Source organism: Filicampus tigris, chromosome 11 (genome assembly GCF_054856515.1).
Source record: "Filicampus tigris isolate MCC_2025a chromosome 11, RoL_Ftig_1.0, whole genome shotgun sequence".
In the NCBI taxonomy this organism is placed as follows: domain Eukaryota; kingdom Metazoa; phylum Chordata; class Actinopteri; order Syngnathiformes; family Syngnathidae; genus Filicampus; species Filicampus tigris.
Genome location: NC_141227.1, coordinates 8,785,242 through 8,811,856, shown reverse-complemented (window position 1 = coordinate 8,811,856; position 26,615 = coordinate 8,785,242). Strand labels below are relative to the sequence as shown.

General features: G+C 41.1%; 2 protein-coding genes across 3 annotated transcripts in view; one reads left to right on the top strand and one right to left on the bottom strand.

Moving 5' to 3' along the window:
• Positions 1-26,615, top strand: part of cdh23 (cadherin-related 23) — a 183,499-nt gene that overhangs the window by 147,682 nt on the left and 9,202 nt on the right. For both annotated transcript variants that reach the window (XM_086044818.1, XM_086044817.1), the window contains 20 exons: positions 48-275; positions 15,736-15,957; positions 16,473-16,592; positions 17,428-17,608; positions 17,702-17,835; positions 19,099-19,308; positions 19,595-19,702; positions 19,866-19,968; positions 20,457-20,582; positions 20,650-20,853; positions 20,933-21,391; positions 21,492-21,608; positions 21,699-21,923; positions 22,816-22,985; positions 23,116-23,253; positions 23,514-23,633; positions 24,491-24,668; positions 24,991-25,202; positions 25,920-26,114; positions 26,184-26,297. In XM_086044818.1, coding sequence (XP_085900944.1) covers positions 48-275; positions 15,736-15,957; positions 16,473-16,592; positions 17,428-17,608; positions 17,702-17,835; positions 19,099-19,308; positions 19,595-19,702; positions 19,866-19,968; positions 20,457-20,582; positions 20,650-20,853; positions 20,933-21,391; positions 21,492-21,608; positions 21,699-21,923; positions 22,816-22,985; positions 23,116-23,253; positions 23,514-23,633; positions 24,491-24,668; positions 24,991-25,202; positions 25,920-26,114; positions 26,184-26,297 — 3,564 coding nt within the window. The remainder of the gene's footprint in view (positions 1-47; positions 276-15,735; positions 15,958-16,472; positions 16,593-17,427; positions 17,609-17,701; positions 17,836-19,098; positions 19,309-19,594; positions 19,703-19,865; positions 19,969-20,456; positions 20,583-20,649; positions 20,854-20,932; positions 21,392-21,491; positions 21,609-21,698; positions 21,924-22,815; positions 22,986-23,115; positions 23,254-23,513; positions 23,634-24,490; positions 24,669-24,990; positions 25,203-25,919; positions 26,115-26,183; positions 26,298-26,615) is intronic.
• On the bottom strand, positions 1,704-14,919 carry vsir (V-set immunoregulatory receptor). Its single transcript, XM_086046115.1, has 7 exons — positions 14,746-14,919; positions 6,915-7,328; positions 6,675-6,725; positions 6,469-6,579; positions 5,956-5,983; positions 5,431-5,606; positions 1,704-3,260 (listed from the first exon to the last, which is right to left on the bottom strand). Exons 1-7 carry the CDS (start codon positions 14,816-14,818, stop codon positions 3,223-3,225), a joined length of 891 nt encoding a protein of 296 aa, XP_085902241.1. The 5' UTR covers positions 14,819-14,919; the 3' UTR covers positions 1,704-3,222.

The window sequence follows — 26,615 nt, the reverse complement described above, 5'->3', positions numbered from 1 at the left end:
TTTGTCAGCGCCAATTGGAATGGATTATTTTATGGTTTCAAATGTAGAATGTTGGAGGAGGCACGTCAGTCCTGCGTGTGATGGCGACAGATTGGGACACGGGTCCTAACGCCATGCTGTTTTATTACATCACCGCCGGAAACCAAGACCTGACCTTCCGCATGGACCGCATGACAGGAGAGATGGTGACAAGGCCCGCCCCTCCTGATCGAGAGCGTCAGCAGGAGTACAGACTCATTGTGACTGTGGAGGATGATGGCACACCTCCTCTGTCGGTAAGGACAACAAACACACAAATGAGGTGGCGCCTTGATGTTTGACTGCAAGGCACAAACTTTGATTTCGTTGACTTGCAAAACAAAAATCCCCATGAGATCAATTATATTTTCAATAATTCCTTTTAGAGTCCAAACTGCCGCCATTATAAAACATTTAAAACTAACATATAATGGAAATTTACTTTTTAATTGCTTCAAAACAAATAGTTGGGTCTCTCTAGCGCCTGCCCACCCATCAAGTGTGAAATTAAACAACCAAGTTAACTTTTGTTAGCTGCTTATTTCCATGAATTTTGCAAATGATCATTATCATTTGGTTCTTAACATTAACTGTCACACAGGTATACAATTAAATCAACTACAATTTTTGGTCTGAGACTGGGTTATTTCATTGCTGTCAGCGTACTTTTGTACTTTTCGACTTTCCCAGGATGCTTTACGCATGCAATACTGAACCTTTTCCAACATAAGGTTGTTAATCATTAGCATCTAAGTGTGTTTATGTTACCTTTAGTTCACTGAATATTTGGCTTAATTAAAAGTCATGTTAAATTTAATTTGGACATTGTTACCATGAAATCGAGACTGTGACTTGTGTCCGAAAAAGTAACATGGTTAGTTCCATTGAATCCCTCCATCTCCATGTTGAAAGAGTCTCCATTAACTTGAGCAATGCCAAAATACCAAAAATCAATCATGGCTACCAGGATCGCTATGTTCTTCTTCCCTCATGGAGATGAACAGGTCGAAGAGTGACTAAGTGATGTCTGACGTCTAGTGGTGAACGGCGTTATTATGACATAAAACTGATCGGGTGTGATAAGGAAAGCGTTTTTATAATGTTGCTCATCCTAAAAATAGGCAGTACCCTTTTGAGACAAACATGTACCCTAAAGTACACATTTGCAGACAAACTGTAAAACTGTAAGGGTCCCAATATGTACAATTGGTGTACCCTTGAGGATACTGCCCGAGTGAAAAACCATTTGACACTTAAAAGTACAAATTCATCACCTTTTTTTGGCAGTGTACAGTATAATGTTCTTTATAGTCTCACCACATTTTACCACCACCGTATTGACAAGAGTGACAGATGTGATGACAATTAGAATTTAAATGACATACGCTTCACAGTAGACTAAAATGAGAAGTTGTTCACAGCACAGGAAACACCTTTACAAAGAAAGCCACAAGCCCCATTTTCAAAAAGAGGAAGAAAAATCTTGCTTGTCCAGCTCAAAATGTACTGTATTATTGAAGAATGTTGTTGTTTTTTTCTGCTAAGGTGATGTCTGACCATGTTACTATATACACAGTGGATTACTTTAACCAAACTGTAAGTGTTGGGACTCTAAACCTAAGTGACCTCAATGATAACAATCTGTATTATTTTTCTCAACGCAAGTAAATTGAAAAGACAGAAGGTTAAGTGGAACAGCTCCATTTTTTTATTATTCTCATTCAAGATTCAATTTGTATGATTTAAGCACAATATACCGAACAATATGTTTTCAATCACACAAAGGTAAATTTGCATAAAATCTTCTTTGGTCACATCATCTCCAAGAAAATAAAACACACATACAATACAGTATATACAGAATACCCTGTTCTAGGAACTTGCAGCAAAATATCCTTTTAGCACTGCTGTACTATACACTCTGAAAGTGAAAAAAACAACTCTTTCTCGCGGTCATTCAACCACACTTAACTCCGATAATCATGCTACTTTCAAACAACTCAATGCGCAAATTACGACATAAAAAAATAAAATCCACCACCACAAACAAGTTGTACAAAGACAGCAGTGATTAAATGTGTTGTATTGTTTTTTTAATAAGGGCTTGTTATCAAACTATACATGATTTATTTATTGTATTTAGCCCACTATAGGATCTGAATGTGCTGCAATGAATGAATATGAATATGGATTCATCCACTGGAAATTGCTAACTATTGAAATTAAGAAGGAATGTTAGCTGAAAGTTAACGGATGTAGCACAGTGAAAAGAAACTGAGACCTCTGAGGAAGGGTGCAGAGCTTCGGAACGTCATGTTTTTTCACTTTCACATCTTCAGGTCAGCTCACCTGATCGGGAGCAGAGGAATCAATAATTGTACTTCCCTTGGTGAACGCAAGTTTTGTTATTACTCATTAGATAAAAACAACAGATTTACTATGACTGGTTAGCTTCTCAGTGCAATCATCTGAATGTAATCTTCAATAATTGAACAGCATTTTCAAGTCTTTCATTTTAGAAATCACACTGTGAATTTTTTTTTTCCATCTAGGGAAAAAAAGCTTCTTATGTCTGTATATGCATGGTGGTGTAGCTGTTAAAACAACTAACATTCATGCATCCGGTATGGGATCAGTTCCCACCCATGCTTGGCCTGCCTCTTTCCTGAAGTCAGCTGAGATAGGTTCCCTGCTGAAAAGGGTTCATGTCATGGATAGACTAAAATTTCAAATGAGAGGCTGGCTAGTAAACTGAGAAAGAAAAAAAAAAAAATCAACCCAAACAAGAAAGACAAAACATTTTGTGTCATTTTGTATCCTTCTGACATAGAAACCTTGCACAAAGCCTTCAATACGGCACAGTCTCAAACAGTAGAACCCATCCAAGGCAGTTGTCAGGGTTTAGATGGGGTACGCCCACATGCGTACCCTCGACCCTGCCACAGCACAAGAGTTCACAATCACAGCTTACTTCTTTCTAGCCTGCAGCTTTAGCAGGTGCACTAAGGAGTGTTTGAAATCCAAATGCAGTCAGTCTGTTACCTCCTACGGACCAAACACAGTGCACAGACGACATTCCCAGCAGAAGTAATTGTGAGAAAGACCGAGGGAAGCGTTGCTCTGGAGGCACAGAGGAGAAAACGAAAAAGCCGCAAAGCTGTTTCCAGGTCAGCAGTTGGAGCGAGGAGGGAGTCTCATCCCTCTTTAAAGCAGGAGGATGTCTGGAGACTCAGGGATGGTGTCTGTAATAAGAGAAAATAGCAGGCCAGTAAGAGCAGAGGACAGAGACATTACACAGGTAATCCTAACAGGCTTTCTGTGGATTTAACAAAATGCAATTTAAGCTTAGTCTGAAATAAAAATGGACTAAAATACAACCGAATTCCCTAAAGTTGCAAAGTTGCTTTCTGCATCACTGTCAGCCAATCAGATAACAGCGACGACACGCCCCCGCTCGGCCGGCACTTTAGTACCACCTCGGAGATTGGTCTGTTCAATTGTAAGTGGTCGGCCCCGAAAGCTTAATGGAAAAGCGTCCGGGGCCATGCAAGGCTGTCTCGGTGTGGAACCGGGCTAATGGAAAAGCACCAATAGTCTCTGCAGCGTGCCCTGGGTGTTCCCCGGTGGGAGAACACCTCACCAGCGGGGCATCCTTTGCTAGATGCCCAAGCCAGCTATCTGGCTCCTCTCAATGCGGAGGAGCGGCGGCTCTACTCTGAGCCGGATGACTGAACTTCTAATGCTGTCTCGAAAGGGGAGCCCGAAATATCCGGGATCTTGTTCTTTCGGCCATGACCCCCAGCTCGGGACCATAGGCGAGGGTAGGAACGTAGATCGACCGGTAAATTGAGAGCTTCGCTTTCAGTTCAGCTCCATCTCCACCACGACGGACGGATACAAAGGCTGCATCGCTGCAGACGCTAAAACAATCTGCCTGTCAATCTCCCATTCCATCAGAGATACTTAAACTCCACTTGGGGCAGGATTGCATCCCCAACCTGGAAAGGGCACTCATCCCTTTTCCTACTGAGGACCGTGGTCTCAGATTTGGAAGTGCTGATTTTCATCCCAACCGCTTCACACTCGGCTGTGAAAGAAACTAAAATGTGAATTATCCGGCTTATTATTTTCCCCATCACATGGCAGCACAATGCATTTTTTTTTTATATTCAGAGGTTTCCTTCATTCAAATTTTAGCAGTGCATGGGTGATACATTGAAACTTCTGATTTAAACTGCTATTCAAATTCAAGCATATTTCTAACTTGACACTGTTAAAATCCCATCACAACCATTACAAAGGCATCCGTCTCTGTCTCTGTGCTAAAATGGGAATAACACAGACAAAAAGAATGGTACTATTTTGGTATATTCTACCTACTATTGCTTGAGATCTTGCTCAATATATTTATCTATAAACCCTTTGAAACACTTGAAAAAAGTTCTTAAGTCTGAGTTGCAACTTGTTCACAGTAAGAGGAACCAGCTGGTTGGTAGGTTCCTCACAGCAGGCCAAAAAAGATGAAGAAGAAAGCTGAAGTGTGCCTTAAATTCACACAACACAAAAACTGTGACACGACATTGCTTGGTGTGATATGCATTACATATGTAAATAGCTGAAGAATATGACGTCTGGCAGGGAAAATCCAAATTGACAAAAGTACCAGTATTTTACTTGTTAATATGACTGTGGTGCTTTCTTTGTTCAGATAGTATAAATCCACTTGCTCAACTATTGCAACAATAAAGGAAAAAAGGAAATAAATGATAAGACTGCTGAATTGGAAAATAAAGTTTTAAAAAGGCAAAGACCGGAGTTCTAAGCTATGTGGGGGAGAACGATTGTACGATTGTCTTAGTCATATCTGTCGCAAGCCATCTCACTTGAGTGAGAACACGCAATTTTACACAAGCAACCGCCAACACTTCCAGCAAATGTGGTACGTTTCAACACTCTGAGGCCATGGTTACACTTTGATTGCGTCAGAGTCTTTTATCATGATAATTTTGAAACACATATTTCAAGTCTTTCCTTTGTACTTCTGCATTAGGAGTTAAGGTCCAAGAGCAAAAAAGGTTCACCAGAAATACAATCATTTCAATATGCCATTGACAGTACAGTCATAAAAGTTCCACTGTACTGATGTAGTCTGAATAATGATGCAAAATGTCAGAAGGCGAGGGTGTGCATCTGTGCCGGAGCCCACAGCACTCAATTTAATTCCTTGCTCAACGGCAGTTACTCTATCCAGCGGTCACATTTTTGTATTGAACCTGGGACCCTCCAAGGCCGGCAAACCAAAAACATTGTAGACTTGAGCTTTTTTGTTGTTGTTTCAGAGCTTGAACTTGGGGCTGTTTTTTGGCCAGGATATAATTATATAGAGTCTAAATATAAATGCCAGTGTCTTACCTTCTATTGGGAAGAAAACATCCCCATGTGCAGAAGGAGTCATGGGGGTTCCTGGGTCGGATAACAGATGGTGGCCTGTCCCCGAGGACTGCCTTGTCATAATTTGAGCAACGGTGCGGGTCTTCACTCGCGGTGATTCTCGAAGAAAAACTGGGTTCTCATGGCCCTGAGCTTCACTGAAGACAAACAAGAAAGATACATGATGAAAATGTTCTTTACTAATCATGAAATGACTTTGGTAAGTCGAAAAAAAAAAAACAGTCTGTGAGTAAACAGTGACGTCAAACAAGTGTCGCGGTTAAGACATCGTGGACATTGCCAAAATGTCTTTATCTGATCAGAAGTATTCTTGATAGTAAACATGATGCCTCTTTATTGCTGTCCAAAAGGATCTACAGATGTACTAAATGTGGCAGTGCTTTGGGTATTTAAAAACAATCCGTATGGAATCTATTTAAAAGACCAGATGCGTTATGAAACACGTCCTGTGATAACAGCTGTCGAGCAGACTGTGGGAAAACATACCTGTCCATCCTCACTAGTTCTTGTGCACCTGGGACAGAGGAAATAGGAAATAGGTTATTGTGAATAAGGCGAAACAAAGCAGCACGGCACATATAGTGTGCGAACGAGTTTCCCTCTGTGTACAGTTGATTCAGCTCTCACACAGGAAATGTGTTTTCAGACAAAGCAAAGTGAGGAAAATATTGAGGGCAATCCACGTTTGATGTGGAACTGTTTGTGCTTCTCTCAGCCTCATTTGGGCTGGGGTTGTACCTGCTTTCCTATTCTTTTAATAGTGAGATGTTAAACACGTGTGCTGTAATGCTGCTGTGCACAGCTGCGAACTCTGACCACAATAACAAGCGCGTGTCCTGCTAATTGAACACCTCACACAGTGTCATAAAAAAACTAAACATTACATTTGTAAATCATTTCTTCATTTGAAAGTTGTTTAGCTCCACTTGCTCTGAATCCTATTACATTGTGCGGGTGTACCTAATGAAATGTCCTGTTTGCGTGGCATAAGATACATACGTCTGTTCGTATGGTTGCTTTGCCTCTGCCTGTAGACTAGTAGGAGAATAACAGGCAGTGAAAGCAGAGCCAAGATGCAGGCTGCTATGGCCAGGGCCACTGGCACAGCACCTGAAGATGGAGCACAGACAATGTCCGTTACCGTAAATGCTAGATAAACAGAAGAATTAGCAAGTTAGGTATTGGGCTTCAATATGATGACAAACCTCCAGGTAGTGCAGGATTTATGACGGAACATTCTTGAGATCCATTTCTGCCTATAAAGGTATGATATCATTTTCAGATACATTATATTTCAGGATCAGTTAATCAAATAAAAAATGTTCGTCCAAAGGTACTTTGCTGGATTTTGTATTCTGTCGCTGTCTAGTGACAAAACTGAGTCTCCAAGGAAATGTCCTTTGATTAATTAGCATCATGTTCACATTTGGCAAGATCTTACTTACGTGGTGTCACATGGAGTATAACATGACTGTGGGAACTCTGCACAAGGCTAGCGTGTTTATGGTCTTGCTGCAAGTCCAGGACCATACAGCAGTACCGCCCCTGGTCAGCGATGGTTACATTCTGCAGAACCATCCAGAGGTTGTTCTTCGAATATCCAAATTTGAACCCTGGTGGCAAGCTGTGGTTTCCATGCGGACGACCGTAGGTCATGTGGCGTGGGCCTAACCGTCCCATGCAGTGTTGGTCGCTATGTGGCGTGAAAAGCCAGGCGTGTTTTAAGACGTCAGAGGGGGCCAAGGGGGCGCCTGTCTGAGCACAGTCGGGTGCGAAAGTTGCCCCTTCCGGACAGGTCCAGAAAAGGTGAGGGGTAGAAATGCTCAGTGACGAAAGGGAATGGGATGTCTTTCCAGTCACTACAAAGAAAAAAAAACATGAAATAGTACATTAATACATTATGAACCACAAGCCTTAGCCTTCCAAGCTGCTGCTTATTTCTAATGTCAATAAAAATGTTCTTAAACATTTTTTTCCAGAATATGTTGATGAAGGCCCACTAGTGGAAATATGTCCTTCTGATTAATATTGCATTTGTGGAATATAAGTTAAGCAGCAAAATGCACCCGCTTTTAGCCAGCATAGTGGGCGGCCATTTTGTCACTTCTGTCGACTGAAGATGACATTGAAGTTGCTCAGGACTCAGATAACGACCAATCACGGCTCGCCTGTTTTCTAAAGCTGAGCCATGATTGGTTGTTATCTGAGCCCTGAGCAACTTTGATGTCATCTTCAGTCGACAGAAGTGACAAAATGGCCGCCCATTGAGATAAAAATCTAAAAACAGGTGGATTTATCATATTTCAAAGAAACATAGAACATATTCTGGAAAAAAAATATGTTTGGGTTTACTCCCCCTTTAAATAAGTTCCAAGTATGTTTCCTGCTAGAAGGAAATCAACAACGATTATAAAGAAGGCGGGGTTTGTATACTCTGGACATGCCTGAGAGCCTCAACTCCGAGCACAATTCCCCAATGGCAAGACATGACAGAGAGAACCATGAGAACTGCTATTTTTATGCCAGCAGTATTTTCTTTTCATGGATTTATACAACATGAAATAAAGCAAAACGTGTGACTTTAAAGAAAGCAAGGGAAGGATTGGTACTATCAGTGAAAACACAAACCTCTGCCATGCAAACACAATACCAACGACCAATCCCTTGGGCATTACAGTTGTTACAAAGCACAACAACATCCCATGCCCTATTTCAGTGCATTACAAACTTCCTGGTTTTTGTGAGTATTCGGTATGAGCAGCATGCTTCCGCTTCCGTATACTTGTGTTTGGAGCACTTTAAATGAATATATAAAACATCTGGGAGACTCTAATTGCCAGGTCCTCAAAACAATTCCATATAAACTTTGATTCTAAATGACTTTAAAAGATTTTCATCCATCAGAAAATCAAAGTATAGCTTTAGCCTGACTGAAGCATGGCTTCTAAAATGTACGCTAGGTTGACCGAAACAAATCTGCAAACAAACCCAGATCATTTGAATGGATATCAAATTTCACCTGTTTTCTAAAGCTGAGCCATGATTGGTCGTTATCTTAGCCCTGAGCATCGGTGATGTCATTTTCCATTTTCAGTCGACAGCAAGTGACAAAATGGCCGACCAATGAGATGGACAAAAACGGGTGGATTTTAATGCTTAATTTTGAAATTTTGGGGTTGACTTCCACTTTAATGTCACAGAGGTGACTTTAATTTGCCCAGAAATCTATTTACCTGCAAGGTTGTAAACTGATAAAAACAGAATTATTAACTTGGTTATTGTCTGCATGTAATTACTGAGTGACCCACATGCCTGAAGAACTCCCAAAAACACTCCAGTATGTTTGGGTTTGGCCTAAAAGTAGCAGTCATCTATACACGGGCTGTGGTTTCAGGGCATAGCTCGAGCAGACGCTGACTGCTATCATTTAGATTGTCCTCACACCCACGGCATGAGTCTGCTATTGAGGGAATGCATGAGAATGAGTTGCTCTATGCCTTGTGGCATGTGAGGTTCTTACAAAACTTGTGTTTGACATCTGGCAGCTCAAGTGGTTGGCCTCTGGTGGTGTTGACGAGACAAAACTGAGTTCTGTTATCTTAAAGCAGGCGTTTCTTTACTGCCAGTTGTGTTCAGTGTGGAATGTGTGTGTGTCATATGTGGTTATAGTGAGGGTGAAGCTCAAGAAATGTAGTTTCATTCCATTTCATCCAAGTCTTCAAACCAGTGCCGTGCATGTGGTTTATGTGTATGTGTATTTTGATTTTCTAAACACAGGGCTATTTTTGACTGAAATAAAGCTTGGGCGGGATTGAATTTTGGTCTGCCCTACAACCACCGCTGACGATGCTGTGTGGTAAACAGTCACTGTAGTGAAAAAGCAGACTGAGATTGTTGTGCGTCTATTCACTTCTGTACATTCCGGAAAACAAAAACACACACCAAGAGTCTTCTATATACAAAGTTGTATCTAGTTTTAACCGCATCCTGTTCTTCACTGCATCACAGGAGTCTTCAGTCTTAATGTGTCTTACATTATCCACACTGCGAGGCCAAGACAAAAGCTATCTTAATAAAAGGAGACATCCATCCATTTTCTTTACTGTTTGTTGTAGTTAGGTTGAGTCGAAGCCTACCACAGCTGACTTTGGGTGAGAGGCGTGGTACAGTCTGGACTGGTAGCCTTCACTAGTAGGGCACAAACACCCTTTCACTACCACGTCGATATTCCACCGAACAATCATGTGAAGCCAACGCCAATCTGTGCTCCGAAAACTGCAACTGTGTTTAGTTTTGGCGTAAAAGTTACACGTTGCAGTGTTTCTTTTCATTTGAGAATGCCGGATCTTCTCCTGCTCAGCTGCCTAATCACGGGCAGAGAAAATCTTTGTGGGGGCGGTATTATGTGAATTTGCCAAATTTACAACATTAGCTTTGGCTGATTCAATTCCATTACCGTAGTGGCTCAAATTCCTACAGACCTAACCAGAGCCCATTTTTAAAGAAAAAATAACTGCATGCATGAAAATTAATTTGGGTTTTTGCTGTTCACAAATTCTAATTTGGAAAAGGTGCATCGGTTTGGTGATTACATATTTAGATTTAGAATAAAACTAGCAGTGTTTTCTGTGCTTGCATCTGAGGGGAAAAATCTGTGAGCAATATTGTGATAATACTGACAACTGTGATAATTTTGGTTACTATAATATGAGACCTTGTTCGCTAGGGACATTCACCTTCAGTTTTTTCTAATGTAGCATAACTATCCATGTGTGCCTCTGTTTAAAGTAAGTCTGCGGACTGACTGAATTAAACATGGCTACAGTAAGGCAGTCTATGAGTGTTTGCTATTAGAATTACGTGCAAGCAACAGTAAGTATGCATACTGACTGTACGTTATTGCAGGGATATTTTAAACGTGGGTGTGTCAGTATTTGAGGAGTGGACATCCTTCCTGAAGTGTCCTGCCACACAAATAAGACCCTCTCCTCCTCCTCCCCGCTCCCGCCCGGCTCCTTGCTACGAACAACTAACTTACATAGAAATACAGCTGCTGGTTTCTTTAGAAGAACATGTCAAACAGGTTGCATGCAAACCCACATTCAATCCAAGATGATACTGCAGGTGTTTTCCATCTGCTGTTATTTGTGGGAACAACATAACTTGTTGTAGCCACAGGACTGGGGGGAAAAAAAGTCCACAGAGAGCAGTTTCAGCGTTTTAAATAAAACTCACCTTTCACACTGCTATCTAATTGCAAAATGATTTGTGGGTGAGCTAGAACAAAAATGAACAATTGTACAAATGTGTTTTTTTTTTTGTCCTGTGAAAGTCAGTAGGTTCTTTCATTGGTTTCAACTCTGCAACACTTCATTGCGCCATTTTGATAAGATGCGCCTATTTGCATGTGATATGATTAAATGTGGTTGTGTAGTATGGCGGTCAACTCTGCACCATCCATTGCGTGCTGGAGGCAATAGGAAGACCACGGAGGGTTGATTAAAGGGAATCTTGGCCCCATGGCTGTTCTTGCCACTGTGGAGGGACAATAGGAGGGGAAGCCCTTGTCCACTCTGGTTACACACCCACCCTGCCTTCCTCTTTGGCATCTCTTGCATGTTTACTTTAATAGATGATGAAAATTAATTTCTTATAAAATGTACATAATGAACCTGTCTTAATCTTTGAGATGATTGGAAGGCTAAACTTTGGAATCATCATCATCATCACCATGACATGTTCAACTGAATTTGACCACAACACATTGTAGCAGCTAACACCATACTTTAGGTGTGGTGGGCGGTGTTTTCCCAAGTATCAATCAAACTGGGGTTACGAGTAGGTTAGGCCTTTTTTTTTTTAAACTTGCATCCACCAGAAACTTGTGTTTGGGCTCTGTTATAGTCTTTGTTTCCCCTGGTCTCAGGCCACTGATAGTCCCTCAGGGTACAAAAACAGTCCTCCTTTTGCCATATGCCTAAATGCCAACTGTTTAACACACATTTCCTCAGGCAGTTTTCTTTTTGAGAACAAAACCTTTGCATGTTCCCTTTTTTATTTCTGTGGAGCCCTCTAAGGTAATTTACGAAACCAGTGTGCTTATTTTAGTTTCTACAAAAGCAGTCCTGCTACAACACAAGTGTCCAATTGGTAGATCTGGTATCATTTGACTCATGAGAATTCACTACCTGTGTTTGCTCAAATGCCTCCCCATGCACACACCCCTTTTCACACCTCCTACAAATGCAAATTCATTAGGTGTTAATGAAACCAGCAGCAGGAACCCAGAATATCCCTTCAACACACAGTTTTAACTGAAGTCTTTGGTAGAAGCAAAAACAAGGATAAAGCAAAGAAAGTATTTTTTTATGACTCAGCATGCTGAAAATGTAGATGGTGGGTCAGCCATTAGTGGCTGAGATTCAAGGTCCAATTAACTTGACTTGCAGCATTTGTAACTATGCAAGAGCCTAAGTTTCACGCTTCCTCTTTGTAAGCGTTTTACATCACAACATTTTATCTGCAGCAACCATTTTGAAACATGCAGAGGCTGTTTCCCACACTTGCATTTAGAGGTTTAACTCGGGCTGCAATGAAGGATTATTTTAATAATCGCTAATCCCTCAAGTATTTGTTCTATTAATCAATGAATCGGATAAAACCTCTTTTTTTTAATTTCCATCTCTTTATTAATAAACAACACAGTCTTTCAAATTGACAGTGCAGAAAATGCACCAACAAATTGATTGTGAGTCAGTGACTGGTTTTGATCCATATGTCAGAAAATCAAGGCGAAATGCATTTGTATCATAATTTGCAAGTCAAAATTTGCATTTGGCACCTAAAAAAAAAAACATTGAAAAGCAAAACTCACATACCGGCACTTTGCTAATATCTTATTTTCATTAAACAAAAAGCTGACCAGTCTGATTTCATGGAGGGCTACAGAAATCTTGAAGCTGAAATTCAGAGAATTTGGACAACTTTGAGTTAAACAGTAGTCGTCTGTACATGGAGACCTTTTTTTGTCATTCGGAATGAAATAATTCCAAATGAAGACCTCTGATCACCTGTTAACATGTGAGGTGATCTACTCCAATCGGCTGTTTACTGCTCCACCCTGTTAATCACATCAGCCGTGTTACAGCCGTGTGACACGCGGAGATCGATGTAAACATCACGTGATCTATCGAGATGGAGTTCATTCATCTATTTAGCGCAGGGATCGCTATTGTTTTAACACTTTTATTAAAGCAGAATCTTGAAAAAAGAACAAGTTAGCAGTACTTTATAACAAGTTATTGTGTCACTGAGAAGCTCTGGTAAGACGGTGCCATTTCAAAGTGCATATACAACGACGTCACTACGCATTTACGTCAAGACAGAGCATACGCAGACCAGACGCAGTCTCGACATTCCGATTGAACTGTTTACATGACAGTCATTCGGATTGGCAAAAGGAATACACCACGCCTGTGAATCCGAATGAAATTCAATTCGGATTGGGCCTTTTTATTCCGATTGGCGTGTTTATATGGTGCATTTTCATTCCGATTGGTCATTCAGATCATTTCTAATCGTAATACATGGCTCCATGTAAACTCGGTTAGTGTCTCTAAATAATTTACCCCCAAAAATCATAAATGTAATGATCGACTAGTTGTCGATTAATCAATTGATTGTTGCACATTTAGGTTAAACACTCATAAGAGTTTCATTTCTTCCGTGTGGTGTGTGGGTTATACTCCACGTTACATTGTTGTTGTTACTGAAGCAGTCAAGGTTCTGTCTTTGGGTGTCAATGTTATATCCTTGATATTAGGGAAAATAACCAGTAAGAGACTTACCAGCAGAGTGGAGGCCTGTTGTATGATATTCACTCCCAGACCTTTAACAAATATGATACCCTAAAAACGACAACAAATGGCGTCTTCTCACCACACACATCCTGTCTTACAGAGGAGAAAAACTCCCTGAGGCCACATCCTGTTGATGAGACTGGCCCAGGAAACCATTTTCAATCACTGTCCCCTAATATTGACTTATTTAGTACAGAGGATCGATGCATTACATGTACTGTGCTAAACAGGACGGAGGGGGGAGCAGACATTGTCACATCCTGTGTGGCGCTCATGTACCATTTTTGACTGTCACCGTGCTGTACAGGGAGCAAAGTCTTTATCTCGACTCTGAGACACTGATTATTGTTTGTTTCGGCCCATGGTTTGTGGAAAAGGCCATTACTGACAGTGGCGCTAACAGCTGTTTGGGCTCAAAGGAAGGAAACCCTCCTGACAAATAAGACATAACAGGGCTGCGAGGAGGAGGGCACCCTGGAGACACGTTCTAAATTAGCCTCAACAGTTTAAACAGTACACAAATAAAATTACCATTTTGTCATATCTAAATCATACCATTCAAATAATTGCCAAATTGTATGTTAATGGGAATAATGCTTAAGGCGGAAAGTGGTCAGTAAGGTGTCAGCACCCTGCGCCTGAAGGCAACAGCTGTCCCCGCTCTCTAGATAACCGTCAGCTGCCTAAACTTGCAATGACAAAGTCTTTGACAAAGACACACATTTTACTGCAGGTATTAGGCCAACACAATGACAAGTCATTTCGGTGGATTACTACTATGCGCTATACAATGATATTTGCATTAATTTTAGGATGTATCGTGCTAATGGTGTACTCTTCATTGTGCGGTTTAAGGTTAGACTTCATTCTCAAAGATGCTTTAACACAACACCGCTTTACATAAGATGTTCTCAACACTACATCACGTGCATATAGAATGAGCAACATTCCAAAAGTGTTTTGACGTTGTGCTGTCTACTTTAATTGAGGATTTGTATAGCTTGTGATCGTTGTGTTCTCTGTTACTTGTTTACTTTTAGATGGAATTTGCTTATCTGTCACCTTGACTAGGAACATTTAATGGGGCAAAATGTTCTCTTAACAGTAAATCGTTGGAATATAAACGGTATTAAAACCATGAAAACAAGCTCAGCTTGAACAAATGGATGCATGAGTGCATAATAAAACAGTAGTGCGGTCAAGTATGTCACGCATCTGACCAAGTTAAGTTTATTAATACCTACCTCGCTCCCCACGCTCATATTATGGTTACTACAAACGTACAAACGTGGTCATGTGGTGAAATATTCTGTTAAAGTCGATGTTGTTATCGTAAAAAAATTACAAGTGACAAAGGGCAAATTTGTCCACAAGCTGCCACACGCCCGTTCAGTCACACAAACAGTCATCAACTCACCTCCACTTGTGGACAGCACAAGCCAACAGCACCAAAACAACATTGTTTTACTCCCACGTAATCCGGACTCCATACTCGTAATTTCAAACTATTTAGACATGGATTATACTAGAGTTTCACTCTAATTAGCACAAGAGGACTGATCCTTGTCGCTTCAACTCTTGCGTGAGTGGTTGGAAAGTTTGTGCGGCTCTCGAACCGCGTGACGTAGTACAGCGGTTTTGTAGGCACCGCCCACTTCACTCGTTAGCTTCAAACCTGAGGAGCAAGCGAAACTCCAGCAGTATTTTTTATCAGCTAATATTTTAAATCACAAGAATGTCTAATATGCCACAAGATTTGCTTTAATTTTTATTAAGAGGGTCTTCTGGTAGTGGTTATCACGTCTGGCTCATAGTCGAGAGGTCCTTGGTTCGAATCTCGAATAGGTGTGAACATGTGTGTGAATGGTGCCTGTTTGTCTGATGTGCCCAGCAATTGGATGGCAACAAGTCCAGGGTTCAACAGAGCCGTCACGCGCCTTATTGTAAGGGCATTTTTTTTGGAAGGGAGTGCTTACATTCATTCTTCCTAATAATATTCAAACATTCAAAAAGTACGTTGTGATGTGCACAATAAGATTTGAAAAAAAACATTCAATGAAATTCTTTCTTCCCACCACAAGAATAAAAAAGATAATTAAAAATAATGATAAAAAAATGAATTAAAAACAATAAATTAAACAAACTAAAAAGGACATCAAAGCGTATTTGCTTGTGTGTGTTATATTGGAAATAGAATATGTTTCATATTTGCAGTCTGATATTATAAATCACATTTTATTAATCAGCAATATCATCAATAATTTCCTATTACAATCAATTGGAAAATGCAGCTTGGTCAAATTGGTCAAGCACATAATCATTTGCATAGGATTAATAATAATAACTCGGGACAATGTCTCACATCTGTAACACAGCTGTGCTGTTTTTTTTTTTCTTTCTCACGCAGACCTCCACCACAATCAACGTTCGCATTGTGGATGAAAATGACAACGCCCCAGAATTTCCAGAGGAGGAGTATGTCACCGTGCTGAGCGAGGGCCCTGACACAGTGGGCGCCACCATCGCTATAGTAACAGCCATTGACCCGGATGAGGATCTGAATGGAACTTTACGATATGCCATTACTCATGGCAACGTGGTCCAAACTTTTCATATCAACAGCATTACGGTGATCTTATACAATGATAACACTGCAAAATAGCACATTTTAATCTGAGATGGCTGTGTGTGTGTCCCTAAATGTATTTTTGACACTGACTTAAAAAAAAATCTTTACTTTTCTTCTGGCACATCTGTTGTATGACATATTTTCATCATCATTTCATTTTTGTTTTTAAGTTTGACCTATAAGCTTGCGCAATACGGATCTTACCATGCGTTGTAATTGATAGTTATGCTGTTTCAGAAAACAGTTCTACCTGTTGCTGAACCTACCCCTTATTTCTTAAACATTTCAAAATATATTACAATTTTACATATCATATTATTGTTATCATTCATTATGAAAACCTGATGTGTTAGAGAAAAAACAAAGGTACACTTGGAATCAGCGCAAAAAAATTATAGAAAAGTTTACTTAGATCTCTGATTTTTTTTTTAAATTGTAAAAAAATTGTTGGCCAGTTTAATTAAAATATCAACTTGTGGGTAAAAAACTTCCATGTACTGATTTTGTGTTTTTAGGGGAGGATTACAGCTGTGAAGGAGCTTGACTTTGAGATCAGTAATGGACACTATGCTCTGGTGGTCACAGCGACAGATCAAAGTCCAAATCCTGCTCATCGTTTGACATCTAGCACAACAGTAATGATACTCTTCATCGTTTTTCCTCACAGTTTAAGCATGTACTAGAACCTCAACTCTTTGCACCCTGTTTTAGAATTTCATAACATATGCACTCAGCAGACTTAAAGACAATATAAAGAAGACACACCTGCAAAGCATAAGATCACAAGATTTCTGTTAAAATTCTGCCTTTACAAAGATCTTGATACTCTGTATTAGTTGTGGGCGGCACGGTGGCCGACTGGTTAGCACGTCCGCCACACAGTTCAGAGGTCGTGGGTTCGATCCCGGCTCCGGCCTCCCTGTGTGGAGTTTGCATGTTCTCCCTATGCCTGCGTGGGTTTTCTCCGGGAACTCCGGTTTCCTCCCACATTCCAAAAACATGCATGGTAAGTTGATTGGACTCTCTAAATTGCCCCTAGGTGTGATTGTGAGTGCGGATGTTTGTTTGTCTCTGTGTGCCCTGCGATTGCAACCTATTCATGGTGTCCCCCGCCTACTGCCCGAAGACAGCTGGGATAGGCTCCAGCACGCCCGCGACCCTTGTGAGGACAAGCGGTATAGATAATGGATGGATGTAGTGGTTGTGTCGTTAGACAATGGCAAGGGCATCTATTGTAAACATAAACACCCCTGCCTCAGTGTGATTCAGTGCAATGAAATTGACACTACTCTGAATCAAAACCAAAAATTATTATCTTTGTAAAGGCCGAACTGTATTATATTTTTGTGTTGTATTGTCTTATTGTATTTATACACTGGTGAGCATTAAAGACGTCTGTCTTCTTGATTTCCCTACAAATTGCACATCATAAAGAAGTGGGATCATTTTAAATTCTCATTTCTACCATAGGTGCTGGTGAACGTGCTCGATGTGAATGACGTGACACCCACTTTCCCCAGTGCCTATGAGGGCCCCTTTGAGGTGACTGAGGGCCAGCCAGGTCCTCGGGTCTGGACACTCAGAGCCAGTGATGAAGACTCAGGGCTGAATGGCAAAGTGGAGTACAGCATCACTGGTGGAGATAATCAAAGTGGGTGTTGATGTGCTGTCTTTGTTTATCAACGGCAATGTTACTCAGTTATTTATCAGCATTACTGAGCAAACATCTGTCTTGCTTTTCAAGACGAGTTCATGATTTCTCCTGTGGAGGGGGAACTTCGAGTGAGGAAGGATGTTGAGTTGGATAGAGAGACCACTGCCTTTTACAACATCACTGTCACAGCCCGAGACCTGGGCACACCATCGCGCAACAGCTCGGTGGGTGCATATGATACAAGCATACTATCACATTTCCACTACAGTGTTTTTTTTCACTAAAAGTGCTGGTCAACCTCTGATTCTTTCCTAATTAGAACACTGTAGTTTTTCTCGTCGAAGGGAATGGAACCAGAATTAATCAGCTCGAGCATCAAACTGTCACTATGAGCTTTATTCACTATATTGGCAATTTTTGAAGTCACATTTTTAAATATAAAAAGTGCACTGACAAAACAAAGTCCTTTGAATTCACTTAATTTGAGCATGTGCATTGGTTGCCCCTGATTAAAATCTGCCAAACTGGCAGACTTTTCATGGAGAAAGGAAATTTTGAGAAAAAGAAATGCATCAGTTTACCAGATTTTAATCATGTGTAACTAATGTACATGTTCAAATTATCCAACTCCAAAGACTTCTTTATTTATTGTGTAAAAGAAAGTTTACTACTGGAATATTGATGCCTAACTTGACTTTTATGACAAATGACAAAGGCTTAATGGCAAGGGGATTTGCTGTTATGAAGTACATTCTTGCCTGCCTAGGTGGTCGAATTACGTATGCCAAAGTGTAAGAATTGATTCAACTTAGAAGTGAAAGAGTACCATCTGAAGTGTACATATGTACAAAAAGTAAAATGTACTATCAAATATATACAATACATGATTTGACCCCCCCAAAAAACTGCACATAAATTTGTGCTTGTGTTCAGAAAAAAAAAATCCAATTCCATGTTGCAAGTTGTTGTTTCAAAACTAGCTATCAATGGTGCAACTTTCATACTGTCAAAACAACATGTTCCCCGTAACTTTGCTAACTTAGTGACGTCTCTATATGTGTTTCTTTTTTGTTGGGTTATCATCCGAGAGTGTGAAAAAGTAGCCAGCCCATTTTGACAAAGGAAGCAGTAGAAAGTACAGATAGCTGATTTCAAATGTAGAAGGGATCAAAGTAGAGTCGTCAGAAAAAGAAATACTCAAGTACGGATACCTAAAAAAAATAACTACATCAGTACGGAAAGTATTTGTACTTTGTTATTCCCGGAGATGGGCACTTTACCATATTTTGCCGGTCCGTCTACAACCTTATTATTTCCCATCACTGCTTGCTTGTAACTTAGGTGTAAAAATAAGTAAACCACCAAATCTCTACCTTAACTCTAACAAATGATGACATGCTCTTGTGAGATTTGCTGACATCAGTGTTTTGTTGTTTGTATTTTGCTACCTTCATTCAAAGGTTCCTCTGTACTTGTGTTTTCCTTAGGTTGTAGTGGGGGTCCATGTCCGAGACATCAACGACAACGACCCCGTCCTCCTAAACTTGCCTTACAACACCAGCGTGAGTGAGGGCGCCTCTGTACATACATCTGTGGCACGAGTCCGAGCTCGAGATGCGGATAGCACGCGCAATGCGTTGCTCTCCTATAACATCACTGCTGGCAACCGGGATGGAGCCTTCTACATCAATGACACAGTGAGTGAATCAGATAGAAACTCGAGGAATTTTAGATTTTGCCAATGCAATCTCTTATCTTGACTTGAGACACAGTTTATGTGATCCCTTTACATCACAACCAGGCACTTTTCAATTTACAATTCATACAACAAATTTAACAGTGTTGATTTGCAGAAGTTTGACTATTGTTTATGTGTGCTTTGACAATTAGAGGGGAAGTGAATCTTAACATTTGCATGTGCGTTGTTAGGCTGAGCTTTCACATTTCTTTACGGGAAAATGTCCTCCTTTCTGTATCTCCCAGTCAGGTGTGGTGCAAGTGAACAGACCACTAGACAGAGAGCGAGTGGCTGAGTACAGACTCACCATCACTGTCAAAGATAACCCAGAGAATCCCCGCATCGCTCGCAGGGTAATCGCTCATTGCGATGCATGTTCTGTATGTCAGCACGCCGCATGTTTGCACAGTGTTGTAACACTCAACGTACTGTACTAAATCCCTCCATTCATATTGCCACAATTCCCTGATTTCTTTCATGATTCCTGGATTTCCTCTTTTTTACTCACACCACCAGGATTCAGACCTCCTCGTCATAACCATACTGGATGAGAATGACAACAGACCTGTTTTTACCAGAAACAGTTACAGGGCTGAGATCACAGAGAACTCGGCAGCAGGTAGCACCTGTGTGTGCTTGAGAGTGTGTGTGTGTGTGTGTGTGTGTGTGCGTGTTTTGCCTGTTTGTGTGACTTAACTGAGTGCTTCTTGCTGAAAAAATAGTGTTCAACAACTCTGCACCACTTCCTGTTTTTTATACTTGGCTTTTTAGTTGATTGTGTGAAGTTATGAAAAGGAGACAAGTCTGAACTTTACATTCTCTTTAAGAACTGCAGAATGTATTTTCCTACATTGTGGATTTATTAGTCAACCAAATTACTTCATCTGAGCCTCGGATTTGATTATTTGGATCATTGAAAAGATAAAGTGTTACAAGTTTGATTATAAGTAGAAGCAACATTTATTTATTGACCATTACCATATTAATTATACTAAGCTGACACTTTCTTCAAGAGCCCTTTCAAATCAAAATTATTGAGGTGTTGAGTGGTAAATTGCCAACTCCCTGAAACAAAATGTTCAAACGTTGCTATCTGTCTTCCCTCAGACAGTACTGTAACAGTGTTGAACGGGCCCATTCTGGCTGTAGATAAAGATATTGGACTCAATGCTGTCGTGAAGTATCGCCTGTTGGGAGCTAGGGTGGACCTTTTTACAGTGGATGCTAACAGTGGTAAGTATGAGTAACCCAGCACAAAAGATGCCTCTGCATATGTTTTACACTTGGTCGCTTCTTGTAGGAGTGATTCGTGTGCAACCGGGTGCCAAGTTGGACCGCGAAGCATTTCAGGAGCCTCGGATAGAGTTGATCCTAGTTGGGGAAGACATTGGGGGATTAAACAACAGTGCTCCGCTCACAGTGACAATCCTGGACCAGAATGACAATCCACCTGTTTTCAGCCCTTCCACTTTCAGTGTTCGACTTCCCGAGAATAGCCCCACTGGTGCGTGCATATTGGGTAGTGAGCCAACGAATGGGACAGGGAGGAATTATATTGTTCACGTTTTCCATGTCTCCTCCAGGTGTGGTGGTGACCCAGCTGTCGGCCATCGACGCTGACTCCGGCTCGAACGGCTGGCTCACCTACCGCTTGGTAAGCGGTGCTCAGGACCGCTTTGTGGTTGACGCTCTCTCCGGTGCCGTTCTAGTCGGCAACACCACCCTGGACAGGGAGGAGCGTGGGTCCTACCGCCTGGTTGTCATGGCAACTGACCGTGGCACACCACCAATGTCTGGCACGGCCACGCTAATGGTCATCCTCGATGATGTTAATGATTCACGGCCGCGTTTTATAGAGCCTCTCACCATGATTAATGTCAATGAGTCCACGCCGGCTGGGGTGGTGGTCGCCACGTTGACAGCTGAGGACCCCGACCTGCATCCCCGACTGGAGTATTATATCATCTCAGTGGAAGCTAAAGATGATGGGAACAACCCTGTAGATGGCCTGCAGGAATCCTTTGGCATTGATTTGCACACTGGTCAGTCTGTTTAATATCATTGGTATGTGATTGGGTTGATTCGTTGAATACATGAATGCAATTTTTGTAAGAAATTGAATGTGTTTCGATGAAATTTTAGGTGCGGTGTTTGTACGCAACCCACTCAACAGAGAACAGGTAGCTACTTTCGAGATTATCGTGTCTGTCCATGACAACGCCAGCGAGGTTATTGACAAGTCCGGCAGTGTCCCAAACGGTAAGGCCAGTTTCAATTTGGAGCCAAGATTGTAGTCCAAAAAGAATATCCTTGGAGTAATTCATTTCATGTTCATTTCCATCATCTTAGCAAGACTAACCATCAACGTGTTGGATGTAAATGACAACGCTCCTCGTTTCCGTCCCTTCGGAGTGACCAATTTCACAGAAAAGATTTTGGAGGGAGCGCAGCCAGGCACAACGCTGCTCTCTGTGTCAGCTGTGGACCCGGATAAAGGCCCCAATGGCCAGATCATCTATCAGCTGCTCCACTTACCGCGAGGAGGCTATGTCAGACTGGAGGATCCCTCCACTGGTATTACTACCACACTCAAACAGGCATTTATACTCTGATAGTGAACATCATCACCCACTCTTGTGGTATGAAATAAAGATTGTTTGTTATACAATAATATTCTTTAGACTAACACTGTATTCAGCATCAGGTGCAAGGTATTTGGGGACACTTACACTAATAATTCTCTGAATGGTGATTATAATTCTTATTATAAGTATTGACATAAATATTGTGCATGTTGTCTATGAAAGAACAGTAGCTCTTGATTTCAGAACACTGTTTTACAACTTAAAGGGAAATCAACGAAACACATTTTTTTCAAGAAAATGTTCCCAGCAGGTCCACTAGTTGAAACACGGCATTCTGATTAATATTGCGTTTGTGGGGTATGAGTTAAGCAGCAAAATCCACCCCTTTTTAGCCATATCAAGGGGTGGCCATTTTGTCACTTCTGTCGACTGAAAATGACATCACAACTGCTCAGGGCTCAGGTAACGACCAATCACGGCTCAGCTTCAGAAAACAGGTCAGCCGTGATTGGTCGTTACCTGAGCCCTGATTAGTTGTGATGTCATTTTCAGTCGACAGAAGTGACAAAATGGCCAAAAACGGGTGGATTAACTCTTATTCCACAAAGGCGAAATGTTTATTTATTATTATTTATCAGAATGCCTTGTTTCAACTAGCGGGCTTGCATAGAACGTATTCTTGAAGAAAATATGTTTGGGTTGACTTCCTCTTTAAAACTGCTCAGCTGCAGTCAACATTTTTATTTCCAAGCTAGTTGAGGACCACTCCAACTGTGACAGTTGTCTATCCCTGAATTCTGAATATCAGAACCGTAGCAGAATTTTATACCAAAACCCAGCCCGTGTTGATTGTAACTGCCAGTTTCTCGCAAACATCTCAGGTAAAATTGTGGCCAACCAGACGGTGGATTTTGAACAAGTGCAATGGCTTAATTTCACTATTCGGGCAAGTGACCATGGAAGTCCTCCTCGAATTGCAGAGTTGCCTGTTTTTCTACGCATTGTGGACGTGAATGACAACAACCCAGTTTTCCTACAACCATCATATCAGGTACTGAATATGAATTTCATGGCTAGCATGGTTGTTCATTCAAACAAAAGATATACAAATATTATAGTATGACAATAGATGCAATGCTGTTGATGTTTTATTTGTGAAGTCTACTTATCTTTGTCGATAGGAGCCTGTTTTTGAAAACGTGAACCTTGGCACAACCATAGTTCGTGTCAGTGCAACAGACGCCGATTCAGGTCTTTTTGCTGTTGTTGAGTACAGCTTAGTAGATGGGGAGGGCAAGTTTGGCATCAAACCAACAACTGTAAGTATGCTTTAATATGTTAACATCAATCTACTACTACTTGAATGGCATTATTAGATATCTTCCTGATGCTTGCTGAAGTCTTTGACAGGCTCAGTCTTCAGAATTGAGTTTGAGTTATATATTTGATCAAATATGCAATCCATTTTGAATGAATGTAATATTAGAAAATACTGTATGCGTATTTTGTGTGTCACATATACACAAAACAGAAACCAATGACAGTTTCTTGCCCAGTCATCCTTCCGCGTATGTCGTAGGGAGAAATCTACATCCTCTCTCCCTTGGATCGAGAGACAAAAGACCACTACACTCTAACTGCTGTTGCCCGAGACAACCCTGGCGGGAGCTCTAATAACAGGCGAGAGAACTCTGTCCAGGTATATACTTCAATATTAACAGACCAGGTCGACCGTTACTGTTGGAAAGCTTGTTTGTTCCCTTTTAAATGATGCCTCAAACTTATTCTGCCATTATTGTTGGTGTTCTTTAAATATCTCATCAGTGACTAGGAAGAAACAGTTTTACAATGTGTTCTAATAAAATACAAAATCCAGAGAATGTGGACGCGTGTGGAAGAACCAACGGCCTTCACATTAGCACAAACGGCACACCAAAGCTGATCAGACCAGTTGAGCTTAGATTGTTGGCAGGCCAATCTTTTCTTTTTAGCCACAAATTCTGAAGGCAGCCTGATAGGCATCATCCTGTGGATGTGAGCAGTCATCTTGGAGGATTGAGTTCGGTCCCATACTGTGGCAAAGCCACTGGTTGCAGAATTTGGGGATACTCAGTCGATTTGGCACAGTTCTACATGGGCACAACACACGTATTCAGTTGTTAATCCTACACTCTAAAAACAGTTGGGTTAAAAAAAACACAATTTTGGGTAAAAAATGGACCAATTTGACCCACTTTCTTGCATTGTTTTGTACAAAACAGCCCATTTTGGTGGTTTTATACATAACTACCCATTTTTGGGTTGTTTTCTTCAAAAACAACCAAGGAAGTTGGGTCAAATTGACCCAAGTTGTGGATCGGTCCATTTTTTACCCCAAATTGTGTTATTTTGAACCCAACTCTTTTTAGAGTGCACAAAAGGTATTTTCCAAATGACAGGGTTTACAAAAATATGAAATTAATTGGCAGAGGCATTGTCTCAAACCGAAACTATAAACTATAAGGAGTGTCAAGAATGCTCTGTGAATGAATCACTCTGCTTATTGGTGATCATTAGGTCCTCGTGACAATTCTCGACGTCAACGATTATCGGCCACGTTTCTCTGAGCGAGTATTCACCACCAGCGTGTTTGAGAACGAGCCCAGTGGAACATCAGTGATCACAGTGAAGGCCTCTGACCTGGATGAAGGCGAGAATGGGGCAGTACTCTACAGCCTGCTGGGAGCCCATTCGGGTTCGTCAGAATTACATTCAGTCTTTTGTCCTTCATTTGATTATTTTCCTTTAGATTTTATTTGAAAATTCCTTTTCTTCAACATACAATCCACAGTAATGGTATACATTGTAATCACTCTTCTCTCTGTAGAATGTCATATTTTAAAAAAAGTACTCGTACTCTGTTATTGCACATCAGGTTTTTTTGAACGGTACCTTTTACAGGGCCCAAGAGATACAGTCATGTAAGAAAATAGAAATGAGATGTTGCATACTGTTTGGAAAGAAAGTAATTCACTTATAATGAATCATTCATACCCAAACTGCTTGTCTCTTTACAGATGCCTTCTCTCTGGATCCAAACACAGGACTTGTGCGTTCTCGCCGTCTGCTTCAGTCGTCTGAGCGCTTCAACCTGACTGTGGTGGCCACGGACCAGGGGCGCCCCCCACTGTGGGCAACCGCGGACCTCATCATCACAGTCATAGATGTCAATGACAACCGGCCCGTGTTTGTCAGACCAGCCAATAGGACCATCATCCATATCTCAGAGGTAGTGTCATGCTAACTATGCAATGACATGCTTCATCTTGCTTTTTTTAGGGGACTACTTGAATTGGTCTTCTCACTGCAAGTTATTTGCACTGTAAGAGTTGGTCACTTATATTATGTTTTACTTTGATGCACAAAAGCTGTCATCAGGTGTTTTCAGAGCTGAATCATCATCACAGCAAGTGCTTGCAGCTTTACTTCCTGTTTTGTTGCCCAGTTGGCCAAGCTGTGAGCGCAATTTAAATGTGTGTTCATGCAAGGGAACTCAAACATCCTAATAGCGTTCAGCCTATCTCAATGCATTCCTAATGCATAATAGATATTGCCTTGCTCCACAATGAATCATGTGACAAATAATAATGCTAATTATGCAGCAAATTACAGAGACCCTGATTTTGCCTCCAACAATTACAGACAATATGAAATCCAACATTACTGCAAATTATTACAAATGCTCCAAATACAGTTTATGGATATAAATATGTGTAGCGCTTTAATCACACTTACACATACAATACATTTGAGCAGCGGTAATGTATGTCAGTGTTTACAGCTTGTTTCCAACGGTGAAAGGATGAGTTCACAGCTCTCTGATTATGCATAGTTGTATTATCGCTAATAGTAAGCCATTCATATTCTCACACTGTCTGACACCTATTCTAGGCTTGTTTCATACAGATTTTTGAACATTCACTATTGCTGTTTTGCATCCACGTAGGAGCAGCCTCCGGGCCTGCCGGTGTATGAAGTCTATGCAACTGACTCAGATGAGGGCGTCAACGGAGAAGTGCGCTATGGCTTCCTGCAGACTGGAGCGGGCAACAGAGACTGGGAAAACTTCCACATTGATGCCACATCGGGAGTCATTACAACTACAGTCAAACTGGATCGAGAGAGACAGTCTCTCCACAGTGTGAGTGAGAATGTTCTTCTTCACTTAAGGTTAAGGTTTTTAACTGTGCGCCACTGCTTCTGCTTACAGCTTATCATTGTGGCCCGTGACATGGGCCAGCCAGTGCCTTATGAAACCACACAACCTCTGCAGGTGGCGCTGTTGGATATCGATGACAATGAGCCAGTCTTTCTCAAACCACCAGTGAGTATGGAGCCATAGTTATTGCAATGCTGGTGTTTCCCTTTAAGAGGAATTCAACCCCCCAAAGAAATATTTGCAGTAATATGTTCTATACACCATCACTAGTCTAAACAAGGCATTCTGATTGATATTGCATTTGGGGAATACGAGTTGAAAGGGAATTCAAGCCAAACATATTTTTTTCAAAAATATGTTCTATGCAAGCTCATTAGGTGAAACACGGCATTCTGATTAATATTGCGTTTGTGGAATATGAGTTAAGCAGCAAAATCCACCCGTTTTTAGACATCTCAGGGGGCGGCCATTTAGTCACTTCTC